Source organism: Equus quagga, unplaced genomic scaffold (assembly GCF_021613505.1).
Source record: "Equus quagga isolate Etosha38 unplaced genomic scaffold, UCLA_HA_Equagga_1.0 599_RagTag, whole genome shotgun sequence".
Lineage (NCBI taxonomy): Eukaryota > Metazoa > Chordata > Mammalia > Perissodactyla > Equidae > Equus > Equus quagga.
The window spans coordinates 165723-185751 of NW_025800286.1; the positions used below are offsets into that span (position 1 = coordinate 165723).

At 33.5% G+C, this 20029-nt stretch overlaps 1 protein-coding gene and 2 pseudogenes across 1 annotated transcript; 1 reads left to right on the plus strand and 2 right to left on the minus strand.

The window, feature by feature from the left end:
• The first annotated feature begins 652 nt into the window (after positions 1 to 652).
• Positions 653 to 1582, plus strand: LOC124233999 (olfactory receptor 5W2-like; annotated as a pseudogene).
• Positions 1583 to 8649: 7067 nt separating this feature from the next.
• Positions 8650 to 11730, minus strand: LOC124233983 (olfactory receptor 8U9-like; annotated as a pseudogene).
• Positions 11731 to 18837: 7107 nt separating this feature from the next.
• LOC124233975 (olfactory receptor 8J3-like) lies at positions 18838 to 19776 on the minus strand. Its single transcript, XM_046651250.1, has one exon. It carries the CDS (start codon positions 19774 to 19776, stop codon positions 18838 to 18840), a length of 939 nt encoding a protein of 312 aa, XP_046507206.1.
• Between the last annotated feature and the right edge of the window lie 253 nt (positions 19777 to 20029).

Here is a 20029-nt window from a genome sequence, read left to right on the forward strand (position 1 = left end):
GTAGTGAGTTGTGGCAAAATAATAGTACATTTCTAGAGATAAAGTCAATAATGTTTATTTCATGTCTCACAAAATACTAAACACAACATAGATCAAGACCAGAAAAATAATTCTTTTCATGATTATTAGATAGTTATGTTCATTGTTTCTAGAATTAACACAAAACCTTTTAAATCAATCCTGCTTCTGAAGAACATAACAATGGTAATCATTTTTTTGTGTCCATGTGAATATTTTCAAGCATAGAAAATGCTTAGCCCTATATCCTAAAACATGTTCTAACATTTGCATTTCTTCCATATCACTTTGAAGCCATAATGAAATATAAAATCATCCAAATCTCTTTTTTGAGATAAAGAAGGTAATGCTCAGAGAAATTAAAGAGCTTGTGGAAGTCACATACTTCATGAAAGACATCTAGATTTAGAGCAAATTTTCGCAACTCCTTATTCCAGATACTTTTTATTATTGTCTTATAGACTGTAATGCCTCTTTAAAGTGACACATGACTGACTAATTTTCAAGTATAAAAAGACAATTGAAGAAAGAACTTATGTTCTGCCTCATAGACATTTGTGGATGTCCGGAAGAGTTAAACATGCACCTATACTTTTCTTGATCATTTTCTCAAAACTTTAGACAAGAACAAAGAAGAATGAATAAAGGAAATTGCTCTTCCTTGGCTGACTTCATTTTCTTGGGAATTACCGATAACCCTGGGGTGAAAGTGACCCTATTTACCATATTTCTTGATTTTTATCTTATTAATCTTCTGGTAAATCTTGGAATGATCATTTCAGTTAGAATAAATTCCCAGCTGCACACACCAATGTCCTTTTTCCTCAGCCACCTTTCTTTCTGTGACCTCTGCTATTCCACAGCAATTGGGCTCAAGATGCTAGTGGACCTCTTTGCCAAGAACAAATCAATCCCCTTCTATCACTGTGCTCTGCAATTCTTGGTCTTCTGTGTCTTTGCAGATTCTGAGTGTCTACTGCTGGCAGTGATGTCCTTTGATTGGTACAAGGCCATTAGCAACCCCTTACTCTATACAGTCAACATGTCCAGCAGGGTGTGCTACCTGTTCATGGCCAGGGTTTATCTGGTGGGAACGGCAGATTCTTTGATACACACAACATTAACATTCTGCTTATGATTCTGTGGGTCAGATGAGACTAATCATTTCTTCTGTGATTTACCACCGCTTTTCATCCTTTCCTGCTCTGATATAAAGGTTAATGAGTTGGTACTATTCACCATTTTTGGCTTCATAAAACTGAGTACCATTTCAGGAGTTCTTATCTCTTATTGCCATATTATCCTGTCGGTCTTAAAGATCTGCTTTGCTGAGGGTAGGTTCAAAGCTTTCTCCACCTGCATCTCCCACATAACTGCTGTGGCAATTTTCCAGGGAACTATGCTCTTCATGTATTTCAGGCTGAGCTCTTCCTACTCCCTAGATGAAGACAAAATGTCATCATTGTTTTACACCCTTGTGATTCCTATGTTAAATCCTCTGATTTATAGCCTACAGAACAAAGACTTGAAAAAGGCCTTGCAAAGACTGGAAACTAAAAGATAGTTTTAAATATTTATATTACACACAGACATAAACATATATTGTGGTTGTTGTTTTTATAAAATTATATGGCATGATACAAGGGAAACAAAGTTGTCTCGAATATTTTGGTTTAACAAAATGAGTATTTCTGTTAAAGCTCAAACATAATAATATCCAGTTTCCCAAATGTGTCATATTTTGTGATATGTCTAGAATTTATGTGTGGTGCTTCCTCCTTTTCAAAATTTTCCCTGACTTCTAATTTTGCCAAATAATTATTTATTTCCTTTATTGTTCAAACATTAATTTTATTACACTAAAATTAATTGTTTATTTACTAAGTGAACTTTTAATTTTTATGTGCTTTGTATTCTGCGGTAAATCATATAGTTTCTATACCAATGAATCCTATAATCAAGTGGAAACAATTGACATTAATTGATAAGCACTCAAATAATTCATAATAAGCCTTCAAATAATATGGATTAAAAACTGGGGGCTTTATATCCCAAGAAAAATGTCTAAACCTAATTAAAAAAAGGCTTTGTTGTATGGAGATATTGAGTCTCAGATCTAAAAAGATACAAGTTGTGAGAGGAAAAGACAGTAGCAGGGGATCTGACAATTAGGCCTCAATGTAAATGAGTCCATGACTCTTTAGATGTAAAGAAGTCACGATTGCTATAACATGGATGAATCTTGAAGGCATAATGCTAAGTTAAACAAGTCAGACAAAGAAGACAAAGATTCATGATCTCATTTATATGAGGAATATAAAAAAGTTGAATTCATAGAAACAGAAAGTAGATTCGTCGTTGACAGGGGCTGGAGTTTGGGGGAAATGGGGAGATATTGTTCACATGGTACTAATTTTGTTATAAAATGAATACGTTCTAGGGATCTAATGTACAGATTGGCAACTATAGTTAAAAATAATTATTGTATAGCTGAAATTTGCTAAGAGGGTAGGTCTTAAATGTTCTCAACACAACAGAAAACTGGTAAATATGTGAAGTAATAGATTTCTTTATTAATCTATAGTGGTAATCACTTCATAAGTTATACGTATATTGAAACACCGTTTGTACACCTTAAACATACCCGATGTTATTTGTCAATTTTATCTCAATAAAGCTAGGAATAAAGAAGAGGAAAATAATTCCAATTGGTTTGGTTACAAAGAGCCATGAATGGGCCTAGGTAAAGTACATCATTGTGCTGTAATTATCAACAATCTACTGCTTCAACAACCTTCCAGGAAAATTTCCTTCCCTTCTTTCCCCTTTTCAGCTCTGATTAAACATCTTGTTTTGTATTTCACATACAACAATCTCCTTTAAGCATTGTTTTAATATCACCAGGTTTGTTAACTCACTGCCTCCAATATGAAGTTTAGAGTATTCTTTTCTAAGGACAGAGTTTTCTATCCATCATCCAAAGCACTGCATAGAGTCTAGGACACAAAATGGGAAAACAAACAAATAAATAAAAAATTAAAAACACCAAAGAACATTTTTGTATGCCTATTAGAGGTTGGTAACACAATAAAATCAGAGTATGGCATGTGGCTTATATATTTACACAAACACACACACACATATATATATAATAACTTTTAAGAAAGTGCATAAATGTTATGGATACTAAGGTCTATAATGACTGCATATTAATCACACTAAAATTAAAGAGCATTTGTCTTCGTGCATTCCTATTTGTCTATTTCATCTGTCTCTGCTGCAGTTTCTGATGGTTAAAGCACTGAATCAACTTGTTGAGACAACATGGATATGGCCACATATTTGAAGGACCATATAAAACTCAAGGACACTCTTAATTATCCATTACAATTGTTGAAATCAAAAGCCACCGAAAGTCTTAGATTTTCTAGCTGAAATTTTAAAATGCCTTTGTGAGAAAATATTTCAGAATGGAAGTAAAACTCAAGAAGATCCTCTGACTTTCAAGACAGCATTTGTGGGACACTGTTGACATACATAAATCAAATGAAAACATTATTGTTTCCCCTATAGGAATCAGTCCTCCTTTGCAGATAAAACCTTTGTTCTTGAAAGAACCCAGATTAACATGAGGGTAAAACAGAATGCAGATATCTAGAGAAGAGGGAAAAAACCTAGGAACAATATTTTTTTTGATAAAAGGCTTTAAGTGTTTCCACCTGTACCATATTTTCCCGAATAATGCATATTATTTGGGAAATGTTACTTATGAGCACCGACATGGTAGAAAACATTTTTGAAATATGTTGCCCAAGAAAAAAATAGTGTCAGTGGATTGCTTCAAGAGAAGAGGGTGGCAGGGCAAGGAATAACAGCTGCAAAGAAAGACTCTATGGAGGGAACATGGCTGCTGTTTTGAGCACCATGGAGGCTGGAGCTGAGAAAGGGGTAGAGGAGTGGGCCATGAAGTCCTAGAGTTAACCTCAGCCACATCATTCAGAGCTTAGTGGATCATTGTTAAGCTCTTGGGCTTTTACTTTGAATAAAATGGCATGCACTAGAAGGTTTCTAGAATAAAAGTTCATTTTTCTCCACTTTTGATTCAATTGTCTTGTTTTAATTTTTAAGATTTTAGTACCCTTCTGAAATCAAAACTGCACCGCAAAGTATATTCAAAAAATGATTGACTTCTGTACCTATCAGCACCCACTTCATTTTCTTGCTTTCCTATAGGTAACCCTTTTTATTCATTTTGACTTTTTTTTCAATTTTTTAATCAAATATAACAAGATACACATATATATCTATAATTGTTTCATTTTCTTTCCCTATGTAAAGCATGCATTTATCTTTTCAATTTTATGTTGATTTTTTCTTTTTAATATCATATTATGATGATCTCTGTATAGCATAGAAATCTTCCTCATTTCTAGAACAACTGTCACTATTACAAATATTTGGCGCCAATCTGTGTCTAATCTACATAATATTCCAATGAATAAACTTGCACATGTATTTGGTATTTGTGTCAATATATATTTGGGACACTTTCTTAGAAGTGGGATTACTAGTTGCTGCAGTTTTGCTAGATATTGACAAATATCTCTCCATAGAAGTTCTATAACATTTCATGACCATCAATATTATATTATAGTCCCTATTTCTCTTCACTTAGTCAAATTTTAGCATTTTGAAATCTTCATAAGTGATAAAAGGTATTTCTCATGAGTTTAAATTGAAAAAGACTCAGCTAGCTGGTATTCTGACTCTCCATTTACATAAAAATTTGATTACTTTTCAAATTTGACAGTTTTTACATCTAAACCTCTACAATAAAATGATTACCAATTTTTGGTAGAATGATGATTTTAACAATTTTGGGTTGAATCAAACCATCAATAAGGTGAAGGCTCATGGAAAACATTGGAAAACTCTCATTTAGAAATAAGAAAACTGACTTTCTAAAGAGGCCCAGAGAATTTAGATCACATAAGCAGGACTTGAGGTCCAAAATGGATATTCTGAATGTTTTCACCATTCCACAGAACTTCTGAAAATAATTTTATGCTATCAAAATGTTTGCAAAATAAGAATTAAACAAATTAAAGGAGGTTTTGTCAGTTTATATTTTACACTAATTGGAATTATGTCTTCAAGCAAAGGCTATACTGTAAAACATTTTGGAAATTTATTTTGGCATTGAATCTTTTTGTAGATTATCACCATGGGCTTATAATACCGTGGAATACATTTCAGAAAATCTGTTCTAGGAGTATGTATCTAATTCCAAATGGGAAACAATTAAATTGAACCTGTAAGAGCCAGGTTCATTCTCCTCTCTCAGTAGTATTAAATCCTTAAGAAGAGACTTTGATACGTTTCGATACCTTGGCTGTAATATTGTGGCCGATCATAAAGTTATTCACAAAGATGCCATCATTTTAAGAATGATTATATAAAATTGAGATTTAAAGTTTCCTAAAAAGGTATGATATATTATTTTAGTTTTTAACAGGTGAAAAATATAATCTTAGTAATAAGTCCTTTATCAAGCAAAGGCCAATTTCGTTAAAACAAGCTTTATTCAAGATGGATGTATGGTTTTATTTATTTTCTTAAAGAAAGATATGTTGCTTATAAGTATTTGTGAGAAGTTATAGCTTTTTAAAGTTACAAAAAATTTAGAACTTCAACAACGAAACAAGAATTGTGTTAAAAGATACTGTTGAAACAAATATTAAATTAAAATTAAACAAAAAATGCTAAAGGGCTTATTTTTAACTTTTTTTTTTTTTTTTTGGTTTGTTCCTGAGCTAACATCTGTTGCCAATCTTCCTCTATTTTGTAAATGGGATGCTGCCACAGCATGGCTCAATGAGCCATATGTAGGTCCACACACAGGATCCAAACCTGTGAACCCCAGACAGACAAAGTGGAGCGAGCAAACTTCAAAACTATACCTCCTGGCCAGTCCCTATTTTAACTTTTTATTTTGATATTATTTCAGGATTACAGAAAAAATGCTTACACTTTACAAAGAATTTCTGTACGTCCCTCACCTTGATTTCCCAAATGTTAAGATTCTACCACATTTTTTCTTGAAGCATTTGATAATCAGTTGAAGAGATGATGCCACTTTACTTGTATAGACTTATGAGTATATTTACTAAAAGTAATGACATTCTCTTAAATGACCATGGCGCTGTTATAAAGATCAGTAAAATAACAGTGATATTGCATTATTATCTAATCTACAGACCTTATTCTGCTCTGAAGGTTGTGTCTCACTTGTTAAAATTTGAGTTGCTCTTTTAGTCTTTTTTTTTTTTCAAAGATTGGCACCTGGGCTAACAACTGTTGCCAATCTTTTTTTTTTCTGCTTTATCTCCCCCAACCTCCCCTGTACACAGTTGTATATCTTAGTTGCATGTCCCTCTAGTTGTGGGATGTGGGACGCCGCCTCAACGTGGCCTGACGTGTGGTGCCATATCCGCACCCAGGATCCGAACCCTGGGCCGTTGCAGCGGACCGCTCGAACTTAACCACTCGGCCACGGAGCCGGCCCGTCTTTTAGTTTTTTTAAGTGGTGTTTTCCACCAGTGTTGATGCCAATGTCGCTGTCATGTCATCAGAACCAATAATTCTTTTCAGATTCATCTTAGTGGTAGTGTGTGTATGTGTGTGTGTGTGTGTGTGTGTGTATGTGTGTATTTTATAGACAATGTTAGTTACTTGAAGCTGCTTTATAGATCTAAAATAGATATGGTTGTTACCAGTAAAGGTTCATTAATTGGAACATTCGAGTTAAAGCTCTATGAAAAAAAGGATTGATTTTAAATGATCTATGAAAAAAAAATTTAACCTACTATTTGTGATTGAATTTACTTCATTCTCAAGACTTTCAATATTAGTGGGAGTTATAGTTTTAATAATAGAAAATAAAATTAGAAAATTAATGTGTTCTCTGCATCAATATTAACATTTTAATGTTATAACATTAGAAAGCATGTTACTAATGGAATCTTAATGAAGAAAATTTAAATCCTGTTTTTTAGTGTTGTTTCTTCCCTTTTTTCTTTTTTTTTGCATCCCAACTGTGAGGGCTTCCAGTTAGACCACAGGTCACTTGTTTTGTAGTAGAATACACCTTTTCCATAATTCTCTTCAAAGCATTTTTGACTTACTCATTCCTCAGGCTGTATATTAAAGGATTTAGCATGAGAATTACCACAATATAGAAAACAGAAGCAATTTTTTCAGTATCCAGAGAATACCTTGTTTTGGAGTGCATATACATGAAAATGATTGTACCATAAAATATAGTAATGGAAGTCACATAGGAAGCACAAGTAGAAAATGCCTTTTGTCTGCTTTCAGCTGAATTAATCCTCAAACCATTCTCTGTGTAGTTGAAAATTGTAAAATTATTCCATTTATTTGAAACACATACATACATATCTATACCTTTATCAAAGTTATCAGCTGTGTATAGTAATTGTCATTTATAAATTGTGCTCTCAAGTTCATCATAGAGTTGAGAATAAAACTGAGGTCTTTAGGCTTACAAAAGAAAGGGAGAGGATATGCAAATACCTACCACTGTCTGTTATCCTTTTACATGTTGTTTAATCCTAAAAAACATCCCAAATTGAGTAACATTGTCCTCATTTAACTGATAAACTGATGAGAGCTCACGCATAGTTCAATGCCATATTTAGGAACTGAGCACATTTTTTGACTAAAAGGCATATGTTCTTTTCACTAGGCCACATTGCCTGCTAAGTTCACTATGTCTTAAGCTGTGCCTTAATCAATAATGACCAACTTACCCAAGGTTTGCCTAGTGTAACTGCATATAATCCTTGTTACTGGCAAAAAGATCTTTCATGGTTGAATTATTTTGAGTACATTTGTTTCCATTGTATGAAGTCCCATGGGATTCGATCTCTGAATTAATTTTAATTAGATAACCTGAAAAAATATAATGAGGTCTCATAGGCATAAAGAAAAGCAGTTAACTTAAAGAGTTAGTCTTTCCAGAGCAAACCAGACATCCAGGCCACTAGAAGGCCAGGTTAAATCCATGACGTAGGTAAAGTGGAGATGTAGTACAATTCTCATAAATAAAGACAATTTGTTAAATGTGAATACGGAACAGTTTTATACTGTAATGATTTTTTTCAAGAAATTAACAAATCCAGAAGCAAGTATTTAAACTATGCATCTTTATTTTTCACATGAGATATTGTTAATGATGCCAGAGAATCTAGAACTGGGGATTTTGGAGGAGTGGAGAGTCTGAACTTTTGTCCATTTTCTCCTTGTAACTAGTTATAAATCGAGATACTGGCTTTTGATTCAATTCTCCATTTGAGAAATGGAAAAATTGATATAAATTCTTAGGGACCGGAGAATTAATTATTTTTAATACATTTCCATTTGAAAAATGAAAGAATGGATATAAATTTTTACAGTTACTTTTACACCTGAAATCTCATTCTAACTGAAAATCAGTAGAAAATTTCATTATACAGTGAACAGATATATAGAAATCACATATTAAGAATTCTGATAGTTTTTTGAGGAAAGAAAGTCCGACCATGGAGAAAATTCCGTTTTCATTTATTCAAGTCACTTACTTAATTTCATGAACACAACAGCCTGGTTTCTATAGAAGACTTTTTTCAGGGCCTCTTTCACCTCCTTGTTCCTCAGGCTGTAGATTGAGAGGTTCAACACGGGAATGATCACCGTGTAGAATACTGAGGCTGTTTTGTCTGTGTCAATGGAATGGTAAGAGCTTGGCTGTAAATACATAAAGATCAGGGTCCTATAGAATATGGTGACTGCTAGCATGTGGGAGACACACATGGAGAAAGCCTTGCACCCGCCTTCAGCTGAGTGCCTCTTCAGGATGGCAGAAATAATGTACACGTAGAAGACAAAGACAACCAGAAGGGAAGAAATGAACATTATATCATCACAAGCAAAGATGCACAACTGTTTGCATCAAGTGTCTGAGCAAGTTAGCCTCAAAAGAGGCATGTCATCACAATAGAAATGATTAATGATATTGGAGTGACAATAAGAGAGGTGAAAGGTGGGGATGGCATGAAATAGTGTAACCAGGAAGCTATAGCTGTAGGGAACAGCCACAAGATGAAGCAGATTCCTGGGGACATTACAATTACATAGAGCAGAAGGCTGCAGATGGCCACATATCAGTCATAGGCCACGGAAGCCAGGAGCAAGCACTTTGCCATCAAGAAGGCCAGGAGACAGCCCAATTGAGCAGCACATGCATTAAAGATTTCATTTTGTTTGTAGCAGAAATTCCCAAGCATTTTGGGTGTAATGACAGATGAGTAACAAATTGACAAAAGCCAAGTTGCTTAGAAAGAAGTACGTTGGTGTGTTGAGTCGTTCATCTGTTCTAACGACTAGGATCAAACCTAGACTGCCTACTATTATGAAGATGTAGATGAATAAGACTATCACAAAGAGAGGTATCTTCAATTCCTTTTTATCTGTGAGGTTAACAAGAATATATTATGGGGGTGCAATTTACCTGACCATGTCTCTTCAAGGCATCTGCATGAGGAAGAAGAGAAAAGTGTTAAGTTTAAGTTTCTATTCCTATAAGTAGTGTTTTTATACTTTCATATCTTGTAAAGAGGTTTTATTCCTAATATAGAGATAATTAGCGTAATTCTAGTAATAAGAGGTAGAGCAGAAAGAGGTATATGTGGGAAAGGCATATTTCTCTACTCTCAAACCCATTGAACACACAAAGATGGGAGCTATGGAACACTCCACATTGCCTTGGTGTCTGTACAAAGGCCGTGTGCAATAAGCTACTTAAAACTATAACCTGACAAGTTAAAGTGTTTAAGCTATTGTTTTTATTGAAAAGACATTAACATTAATAACAAAAGAAAATAGATCTTCTGCAATGGCATCACTTTGACAGATTTGTCGTTGGACCTGTGCAGACACAGCCCCACATTGTCCTAATGGTGGCAGAAATATAGTTTTGTATTTTCTATTTTACTTTAATAATTTCTCACTTAATGGTCACTATAGGTTGCAAAATAATCTTCATAGTTATGTTCATAATGCAAAAACTGAAAATAGGTAAGTAAGGAAGGTATAACAATATGTTTATTTACCTCGTTTAATCTCACTAAACCTTTATGTAAAAAAATATATTATTTGCCTACTTTACAGGTGAAGAATAAGACACTAAAAAAGGAACATCCAAAACAAAATCAAATGAGTGGTTTGAGTAGAGTGAGTCGAGTTTCAGATCCATGTTTCTGACTCAGGAGTCCACACCTCATCCTTATGCTCTCAATATAGCATATCTTATTTATTCTGTTGTTAGAAACAAATTATTTCCAGATTTTGCTGGCTGTAATGTTGCACATGTTTATCTCTAAAATATGAACTTACACGATCAAAGAGAATGAATCGCCATATAATTTTACAATATGTTGTCATTTATAATAAAACTGACATTTTCTTTCCAAAAGATTTGGAAATTTGTCTCATTAAAAGACAATTTATGTCTCTTTCAACATTTTTTACCTTTTATTAAAGAAACATAGATTTGAATTAGATTTTATGTATTAATTTTTGTATTCCTACTTTAGTTTAATTTGGATATGTTTCTAATTATTTTTTGTATTCATTTTCATAGCTCTTCATAATTGAATTATTGAATATTTAAATTATATTTATTTTAGGAAAGTGTAAAAATTATGGAACTGTGTTATTACTATTAATGTCAAATGTCATATTTTTTGTCTACTCCTGTTCCTTTTTTCTCTCTTTCTTTCTCTCTCTCTCACACACATCTTTATACTTGAACAATGAAAAAATTTTCTCGGAAAACTTATACAAATTGCTGTATACAGTCTGGAAATTACACTGAGAATAAAATACAAATAAAATAAGAATCTGCTTTTATTCAAATTTTCTTCAGAACTTACTAGTGGCTCTTTTGCACTTATGACTATTGTTTAATTTATCAAAAACACATTTAGTTATTTTCCGTTTGTTTCAATCAGTATGTTTATTGAGAAACACTATGTGGTAAGTAATAACTTTCAAGGAATACTTATTCACTTTAATTTTATTCTAAATAAATTATATATTCCTTTTTGAAATTCTAATACAGATGGAGTTTTAATGTCTAATTACAGCAACATGGACGTTAAGATAAATAAGACCTAGTTATCCATCCTTTCCAAAACACAAAACTCTGATATTTGTGCATACAAACCATTTTAACTTTTATTAAAAATAGTGTGAATTTTATTTGAAAGCATATGTAACTTTTCACAATCTCATCCATGAATATTTTTCTAATCCCAATTCCATTAAACCTTCCCCACCATCAGTGGACATCCACGGGTCCAATTACTACAATTAGTCCAGGTTTGTCAATAACAAGATGCCCTTCTTTGCACTTATACTTTTGGCTTTGCCATTCTTAGTAACCTTCTCTACAAGAAAAAATGGAAAGTTGAAGGGGAAACTTTATCCTTTAAGGTCTATTGAAATATTTCCTCTCCTGTGAAGAGCTACTTCCCATGTTGAGTTACTATATTTCATATTTGAATTCTAGAATCACTTTAGAATACTTCACTTATATTTCTTCTCACATTTATGACAACCATCTGCTCCCATACCCCTTTCTCTGGTAGACATTAGGCTTTTTATGGTTGAAAGCCATTCTGAAGTAATTTCTTATAAATGTTTGGTAATGGGGAATTAAACATTAATTTTGGATTAGTTAATTTAAGATTAATATCATAATAATGTTATTTGAATATTGCTTCCCCTTATTCTTAAGCTATATCATTTGCTTTGGTGTGCCAAGCAGTGCTATGTTGGCACCCAGGATACAAACTAGCTAGCAAATCTGGGGCCGCCAAAGTGGAATGTGCGCAATTCACCACCATGCCACTGGGCTGGCCCAGGGATTTCCCTCTTGTAACATTAGACTACAATAAAAAAAATCAATGATTTAACATCAGTTAACAAAAGCCTGTATACTAAAAAATGCTGCATAATTTCATTCTGTCCTATTTCTTAGTGGATACATGAGTTCCCATAGCTAATTTCAGGGAAATAAGAATATTCCAAAGGGCTATGGTTGCTTCCTTCTTATTGAAGCATCTGCTTTAGCTGTCCATTCTAAAACTAGGGCCTTTCATCAATAATTCCGTAATAGAGGAACCTACAGACAATGGAAAATATCAACTAAAGGCTTTATCACAATGTTAGCGTAACTGATTTAAAAAAAAGAACATTCTCTGAGATGCCTCGTATTCTTTCTTCACAATTTAGAAGAAAACCTTTTGGATAAATTAATTAGTAAGAGAATTAGTAGGAAACAGTTTGAAACTTTTTTTGGTTAATCTGAGGATAACTTAATTATAATTTTTCCATGTTTATGAGTCTAATTTTATCTTGTAGTTTTGCCTTGTAGGTTTCATTTCTTCTCTAATATCATAATTACTATGAATAAGATTTAGTCCCTCTACTTGAAGAAGTTCTTCAATGCTGGAATACATTAATAAATAAAGTGAACACAGCCATAGAATATTAATATGTTTTTTCATATATCTCTTCTAATTGAGTTCTTTGATTATTTGTCAAGACTCATTCCTAAGGCTAAATGTCAGAAGCACTCATGGAGTTTGTTAAAATATGGATTTATTGTCCTGTATCTAGTGATTCTGATTTGATAAGTCTGAGATATAGTCTAGTTACCTCTATCTGTTAAAAAATGTACAATAGATTTTGGAGTATGCTCAATGACCAAAAACTATCAGAAAACAGAATGATAGTCTTTATGAAAACAATTAAATGTTTTCTTTAATAATATAATGAACTATGTAAGCATGGTCTATTGAATGTCTAATAATGTCACAATACATTACATACAATAAAGAAGACATACTAGAGTAGGATGATATAAAAATCATTAGATAATCCACTATGTATATGAACCAAAATGAAAGCATATTCTATGCTGATATTCTGAGTCTTTTATTAAAAGTTATATAAATTATATTAATTGGAATAAAAATAATTTCAATCATATTTGGTTATGATTCAGAATACAAATTCATGAGTACTATATAGTTTTTCAATTAAATATATTAAGAAAGAGTTAGGAAGTTCTATTTTAAATATACTTAGTTTAATTTTACTAGCTTAGCTATAAAAAAGATTTCAGGCATCTGTAATTACAGTTCAAGATGCAGTGATCTGCTACACCCAAACATACCCAGGAAGAAAGAAAAAAGTAAGCTAAAGAATAAGAAAGATCAACTTACTTCTCTCCTCTATATTTTTTGGCTGTGTTCAAACTTATTAAAATTTTCTAGCTTACATCTCTCTTGACTCCTGGAAATACTTCCTTCAAACAAGACAACTGCATATCCTTTTGCAAAGTTAGTGAATAATACTTTGTTTCTGTATTAAGATCATAATTCCAAGACCTTCAGTTTATTTTATAATTCACTGCTTCCCAAATCCTAGCCACTTTTAATAAGCAGGTTCACATACCTGTACACCTATAGGTCAGCCACCCACCCTTTGCTTTCTCTGACCTAATGGCAACCTATCTTAACCTTCTCTTTATTTACTATAGAATTCTAAAATCACATTGATTTAAAGGAATAGCATAAATTTGTCTGAAACATGTTCCTCAACATCTCTTTGCAGTAAATTGCCCCACACTGTATAGCAAGCCACAATTACTATGATTTCTATCATCATAGATTCATTTTACCTGTTTCAGAACTTCATATAAATGAATGATAAAGTATATTTATGTCTGGTTTATTTTTTTCTATTTAATACTATTGAAATTCATCTGTGCTGTTGCATGTATGGGTAGTTCATTCCATTTTACTGTTTGTAGTATTTCATTTTATTTATATACTATAATTCCCCTTTTTATCTGTTGATAAAAGGTTGAAATATTTCCATTTTGTACTATTATGAATAAAGCTATCAGTGTTTTAACATTAATTAACAAGTGGATGTATACTAAAAGACTGCACAATTTCATTGTTCCTGTTTTTAGTGGATTTATGAGTTCCTATATGTGCTTTCAGGAAATAAGATTCCAAAGCACTATGAGGTTCCCGTGTTTACCAGAGCCTCTGCTCTAACTGTCCATTCTTAAACTAGGGGTATTCATCAATAACTTTGTAATAAAATAAAAGAAAGAAGAGACCATGCAAAGTATCAACCAAATGCTTTGTCACAGTGTTAGTGCAACTGATAAAACAAAACTTTTCTCTGGAATGCCTCACATTTCTTCGCCATAAGTTCCGCGGAGTTCAGTAGAAAATCCTTTAGATAATTTAACTAGTAAGGAACAGTGTATTAGACAAAAGTGTCTTTTACTAGTGTGTCTGTACTCACTGATAGATAGACATGAGTGAATACATTCCAGTGAAAGAAAGAGGTTTTATTGATTTTGTGCTCCTCTTCCATGGCAGAGGATTCAACATTACTGACTAGTGTCTTGGTGTGCAGTACAATTCTTTCAACAGAAAGATGACACTCAGTGGCCATAGGGAACTGACAAAGAGTTTTGATGACTTGCCTAAACTCACTCATTTGGTTGTAATGGAACAAGACTCTAGAATGATGGTTCTGTCATTTCAAAGGGCCCCGTTTTCCAATGCAGACTCATCTTCACATCTCTGGATCACTTTACTCTAGCCACTATGGCATTCTAGAAGTTTTTAAAACATGGAAATGATTTTCTAGTCTCAAGGTTTGTGCTCATACCTTAGGTCCTCTCACTACATAGGATTCCCCTTTTTTTTTTCGTTTTTCTATTTTGTGTTCTGCATTACTCTGTTCTAGGCTATTTAATCAAGGGAACCCTGGCCAAGATTCACTAAATCGTGAAATATGCTAACAGTGCATAAGCACATTTTTAGAAACACCTCTCTAGACTTCTGTCCTCTTCATAAATGCACACATAAATATCTTTCCTGTAGCCATCTCATAGAAAATTCTCCCACCCTCCAAGTCATTTCCTTTACTGATTTTTCTGACATAAAATGTAGTAATCTCCATACCCTTAGGATCAGTACCAAATCATTTTATTCTATATTACTGTTAAGAGAAAACATGAATTTCTCTTTATCCCCCTTCTCCATACAATAGCTAGATAAGAAAATTTCTCTTAGAAATTTGTTAAATTCATGTATATCCACAAGGAACATATCTACTGGGTAAATCTACCACATGGTTATCTATTACAGAAACTTCCAACTATTATAACACTGGGCTTCAACATAGTGGGGAGAAGGTCAGAATATTGCATTTCATTTTACATAATGCATAGACACTAAAATTTCACTGGGCATACAATGCGCCAAATACATAAAAATGACAGCCTGATAGCATTCTATGAGTTATGATTAAGATAGAAATTATATAGGCAGCAATTACATTTTTATAGCTATTTACTTATTTATTTATTTTGAGGATACTAGCCCCAAGCTAACATCTGCCACCAATCTTCCTCCTTTCAACGAGGAAGGTTGGCCCTGAGCTAACATCTGTGCCCATCTTCCTATATTTTATATGTGGGACGCCTGCCACAGCCTGGCTTGATAAGTGGTGCACATGTTCGCACCTGTGGATCTGAACCACTGAAACCCGGGCCACCAAAGTGTAGCACGTGACCTTAACCGTTGTGCCACTTGGCTGGCCCCTATGTTTTTAGATATTCAATAATTATTCTATGATTTACAATGCCTTTTTTCTTTCCTTAATTAAATTTACAAACAAATCTACCACAAATCATGAAATGTCCCATTTCTGCTTGTGTCTTATTATAAAATGCCATGACTTATGGTCTGATATTAGATGGTGAATTAATAACTGTGGTGCTTAACACAGGAGCATGATTAGTGTTCCTAGACAAAGACATTCATCTCTATAATTAAGTAGTATATATATTTTTTTCCAAAAATTAAATGTGATTGCTTAATAGTTTATGGCCTAAAATATAACATTAATGTAAAAAGTTACATAAACCATGTGTCCATATGCAACTCACAGTTTGTGTGACAATTCTACACCACTTTGCTCCCTTGTAAGAAACAAGATTAGTAGTGCACAGCATCATGAATAAACAGAAGACCTCCCAGAAGATCTTTAAGTCAGTTACACATTTCTCATCATTTATGCTGAAAGATTGCCATCGGGGCATTGCAATTTATCTTAAAATCCCTACCGAGTTATCACGTTGAATTAATTTGTGAGAATAAAGTAAGTGCATTATAGTATTTAGAGATTTTTTTCATACTTAACTGATTATGGTAACAATAGAAAAATGAAATCCTTGGTATCCCAAATCTGTCAGTGAAATCTACTTCAATATATATGAAATCAAATTTTAGATCAGAAACAAGTAACTTTCTGAATCCAATTTTCCAATAGAAGTATTACTGAAGATAAAGTAAACCTAGAAATTTGAAAGAGAACAACCTTTTCTCCAAGCAGTGCAAATCATGAGCTTTCAAAGTTTCCCAGCAGTCAGAATTCTCTTTTTTATTTTAGGATTTCTTAATGCCTGGCAGTGTTTTGAGCAGGAATGTGATTCTATGGGAGAGACTCAGGGAGCATTGCAGAGTGTCCTGAGAGAAAGATATCAGGAAAAATGTGTAAGACAGACAATTCAGCAATGCCTGCCACGTCAGTCAACCAGAGGAGTATGCTGATTAGGATTACATTTATGATTAATTTGAGAACAAAAAAACTCTGTGAAAGGTAAATATATATATATATATATATATATATGTGTGTGTGTGTGTGTTTGTATATATATATATACAAACACATATATATAAAAATAATTTTAAAAAACCATATTTCCACCACAATATCATAATTATATCCATGAGAAGATGCAAGCCTAGAGAGAAAAAATAATAAATTTCCAAAATGTCATTCATGTCATGTGGTTCTATCAGGGGTCAAATTCATGCTTCCTGATGGCTGAATCTGTTCATTTGTCATTCTTCTCCCAAATAAAGAGACTCAGGTGTTTGCACTAAATAAAATACTAGAATAGGCTATATATATTGGTGCACTTTTCAGATGTTTAGTTTTGAATTAAAAGTCCATTTAGTGATAATGAAGAAAAGTTGGGCATGCCATAGTAAGACTCAGACACCAGAATGATTTGATGAATATCAGATTTATTTTCTTGTTGTTTTTAATAAACTAAATTACCTCCTTTGTTCAGACTTTCTTATTTTTTACCCAATGACCTTTTTCTAACCCAGGACCACATCCAGGAGAGAACATGACATTTGGTCCTCATGTTTCCTTAGTCTCCTCTTGGCTGTCACAGTTTCTCAGATTTTTCTTGCTTTTTAATGACGCTGACATTTTTCAGGAGTACTGATCAAGTGTTTTCTAAAATATCCCTCAATTGGGCTTTTTCTGATGTTTTTCTCATGATTAGACTGGGGTATTGAGGGTTGGGGAGGAAAACCATGGATAATAATTCACTTATAAAATTCTACTTTGTTACTCAAATTGTCTGGCTTAGGCCATTGGAAACATGTTCATTCGGCTCATGTGTTATTTTGACATACACTATCACTGTTTCTCTTTCTTTCTTTTTATTCCTTCTTTCTTTGCTTCCTTGCTTCTTTCCTTCCTTTCTTTCTTTCTCTCTCTTTTGTCCTTCCTTCCTTCCTCTTCTTTTCCTTTCTTCCTCTCTTTCTTTCTAAGTACTTTCTTAATTTCAGACGCTGTAATATGCTCTTTTCTCATCATATAAATTTCTCACACAGTCCTAGTATCAGTCAAATTTCACAGGAGCCCTGGTTCCTTATATTGAAAAATGTTATAGGATTCTAATATCTGGGCAGCACATGTGCTTGTTACTAGCGAAATGCTCACAAGATTCTAGACCTTCTCAGCTTACAGAGAAATGAAATACACTGCCTATCTTAACTTCTGTGGCTATACATATCTATAACTATTTTTGTTTACAATCCACAGTATCTATAGTATGCTGAGCATGAGTTCATGCTTCTGTATGTGACACTTATCCATTATCATATGGATCATCCTGGTTTCTTTTCTTTGTCTTTTGTAACCTCCTACCCCAACAATGAGAAACCTGCCCCCACTATTTTTAACCCATTTACTTAGTTGCTTAATTCCAATATACATGTTCCAGAATTGTTAAATCATGTCCACATGGGAACTAACTTTATAACTAGAGTATAGTACCACATGTAGTTACTTTGCCTTTAGTTTTACATACTCCATTCATTTCCATTATTACTAGGTCAGCACCTTTTGTCCCACCCCTTCATGGAAATTGTTTCATGTATTTTTAATACAGTAGATAGTTTTGTCACTTTCTGTGTTCGATTTTAGGGTCCTCTGATCTCTTAAATGATTTATTTTAACATTTTCATTCACTAAGATTTATACTTTCACCTATAAATCTTATGTGTTTTTTGACATATATCACTCCAGATACCTGGAAATATCATTTTCAATCTATCCACCAGTGTACTACTTGGCGAAATTAGTGAATAATACTTTCTTTCTATATTAACCTCATAACACCAAGGCCTTCAGTTTATTTTTTAAATCACTGCTTCCTAAATTTTCACCCCTTTTATTCCCAAGATTATGACATTCTTGTAAACCTCTAAGTCAGCCACCTAATCTTTGCTTTCTCTGACATAATGGCAGCTTCTCTTAATGCTCTCTTCATTTAACAATAGAGTTCTAAAATCATATTTATTTAAAAGAACATGGATTTGTCAGAAATCTCTTTAAGGCAGCCTTCACATCCTTATTCCACAGGCTGTAGATGATGGGATTCAGCATGGGGATCACCAGTGTATAAAACACAGAAGCCATTTTATCAGTATCCATTGAATGGTTAGTTTGAGGCTGCGCATACATGAATAGTAGTGTCCCATAGAAAACTGTGACTGCCATCATATGTGAAGTACATGTGGAAAAGCCTTTTTTTCTTCCTTCTGAGGAACGTATCCTTAGAATGGACAAGACGATGTTGGAATAGGATATGAGAACTACAGTCATGGAAAAAACCAAATTTGTAGCTGCAGATATAAACACTACTGTTTCTGGAAAGTAAGTATCTGAGCAGGACAATGCTAACAGAGGGACAGTATCACAGAAATAATGATTGATGACATTGGAAGAGCAATAAGACACAGAGAATACAGAAGATGAAGTCACAACAGCTGTGGAAAAGCTATAGAGGTACGTGAGGGATACCAGCAGAAGGCAGATCTGACGAGATACCACCACCATGTAGAGCAGGGGATTGCAGATGGCCACATAGCGGTCATAGGCCATCACAGCTAACATGAAGACCTCAGCTACAATGAAAACCAAGAACAACCCAAGTTGGGTGGCACATTCATAGTAGAATGTGGTTTTCTTCTTTACTAAAAAATTGATTAGCATTTTAGGGGCAATGACTGTAGAATTACCAAAATTTATGATAGCTAAATGTCGGAGGAAGAAATACATGGGGGTCTGAAGTTGAAAGTCAATACTGGTGAGAGTGATGATGCTCAGGTTCCCTGCCACAGTCAGTCCATAGATGACCAGGAAAACAAAGAAGAGTGGAATCTGGAGGTCTGGACGGTCTGAGACACCTGTGAGAATAAACTCCGTGACCTGGGTGAAATTTCCAGGAGCCATGTAAGAGTTTATAAATTCATCTATTTGTGGAAGAAAAGAAGTGGTTACAAATTTTAAGGCATTTTTTCTAGGCCTGCTTTTAGATGGCAAGGAATATTACTTGAGTGAGATTTTCTGCAATCATGTATTAATCTAACTCAGTTATTAAACTCAGGGCTCTAGATCAAATAAAAAATGTGCAATCATTTGGTAAAGAGAACAAGCAAGTAAGGTAAATTAAATAGATGATTCAGCATCATGCATATTTTACGGA

Coding starts and splice junctions, on each gene's coding strand:
- LOC124233975 (XM_046651250.1), bottom strand. CDS start 19,776: ATGGCTCCTGGAAATTTCACCCAGGTCACGGAGTTTATTCTCACAGGT.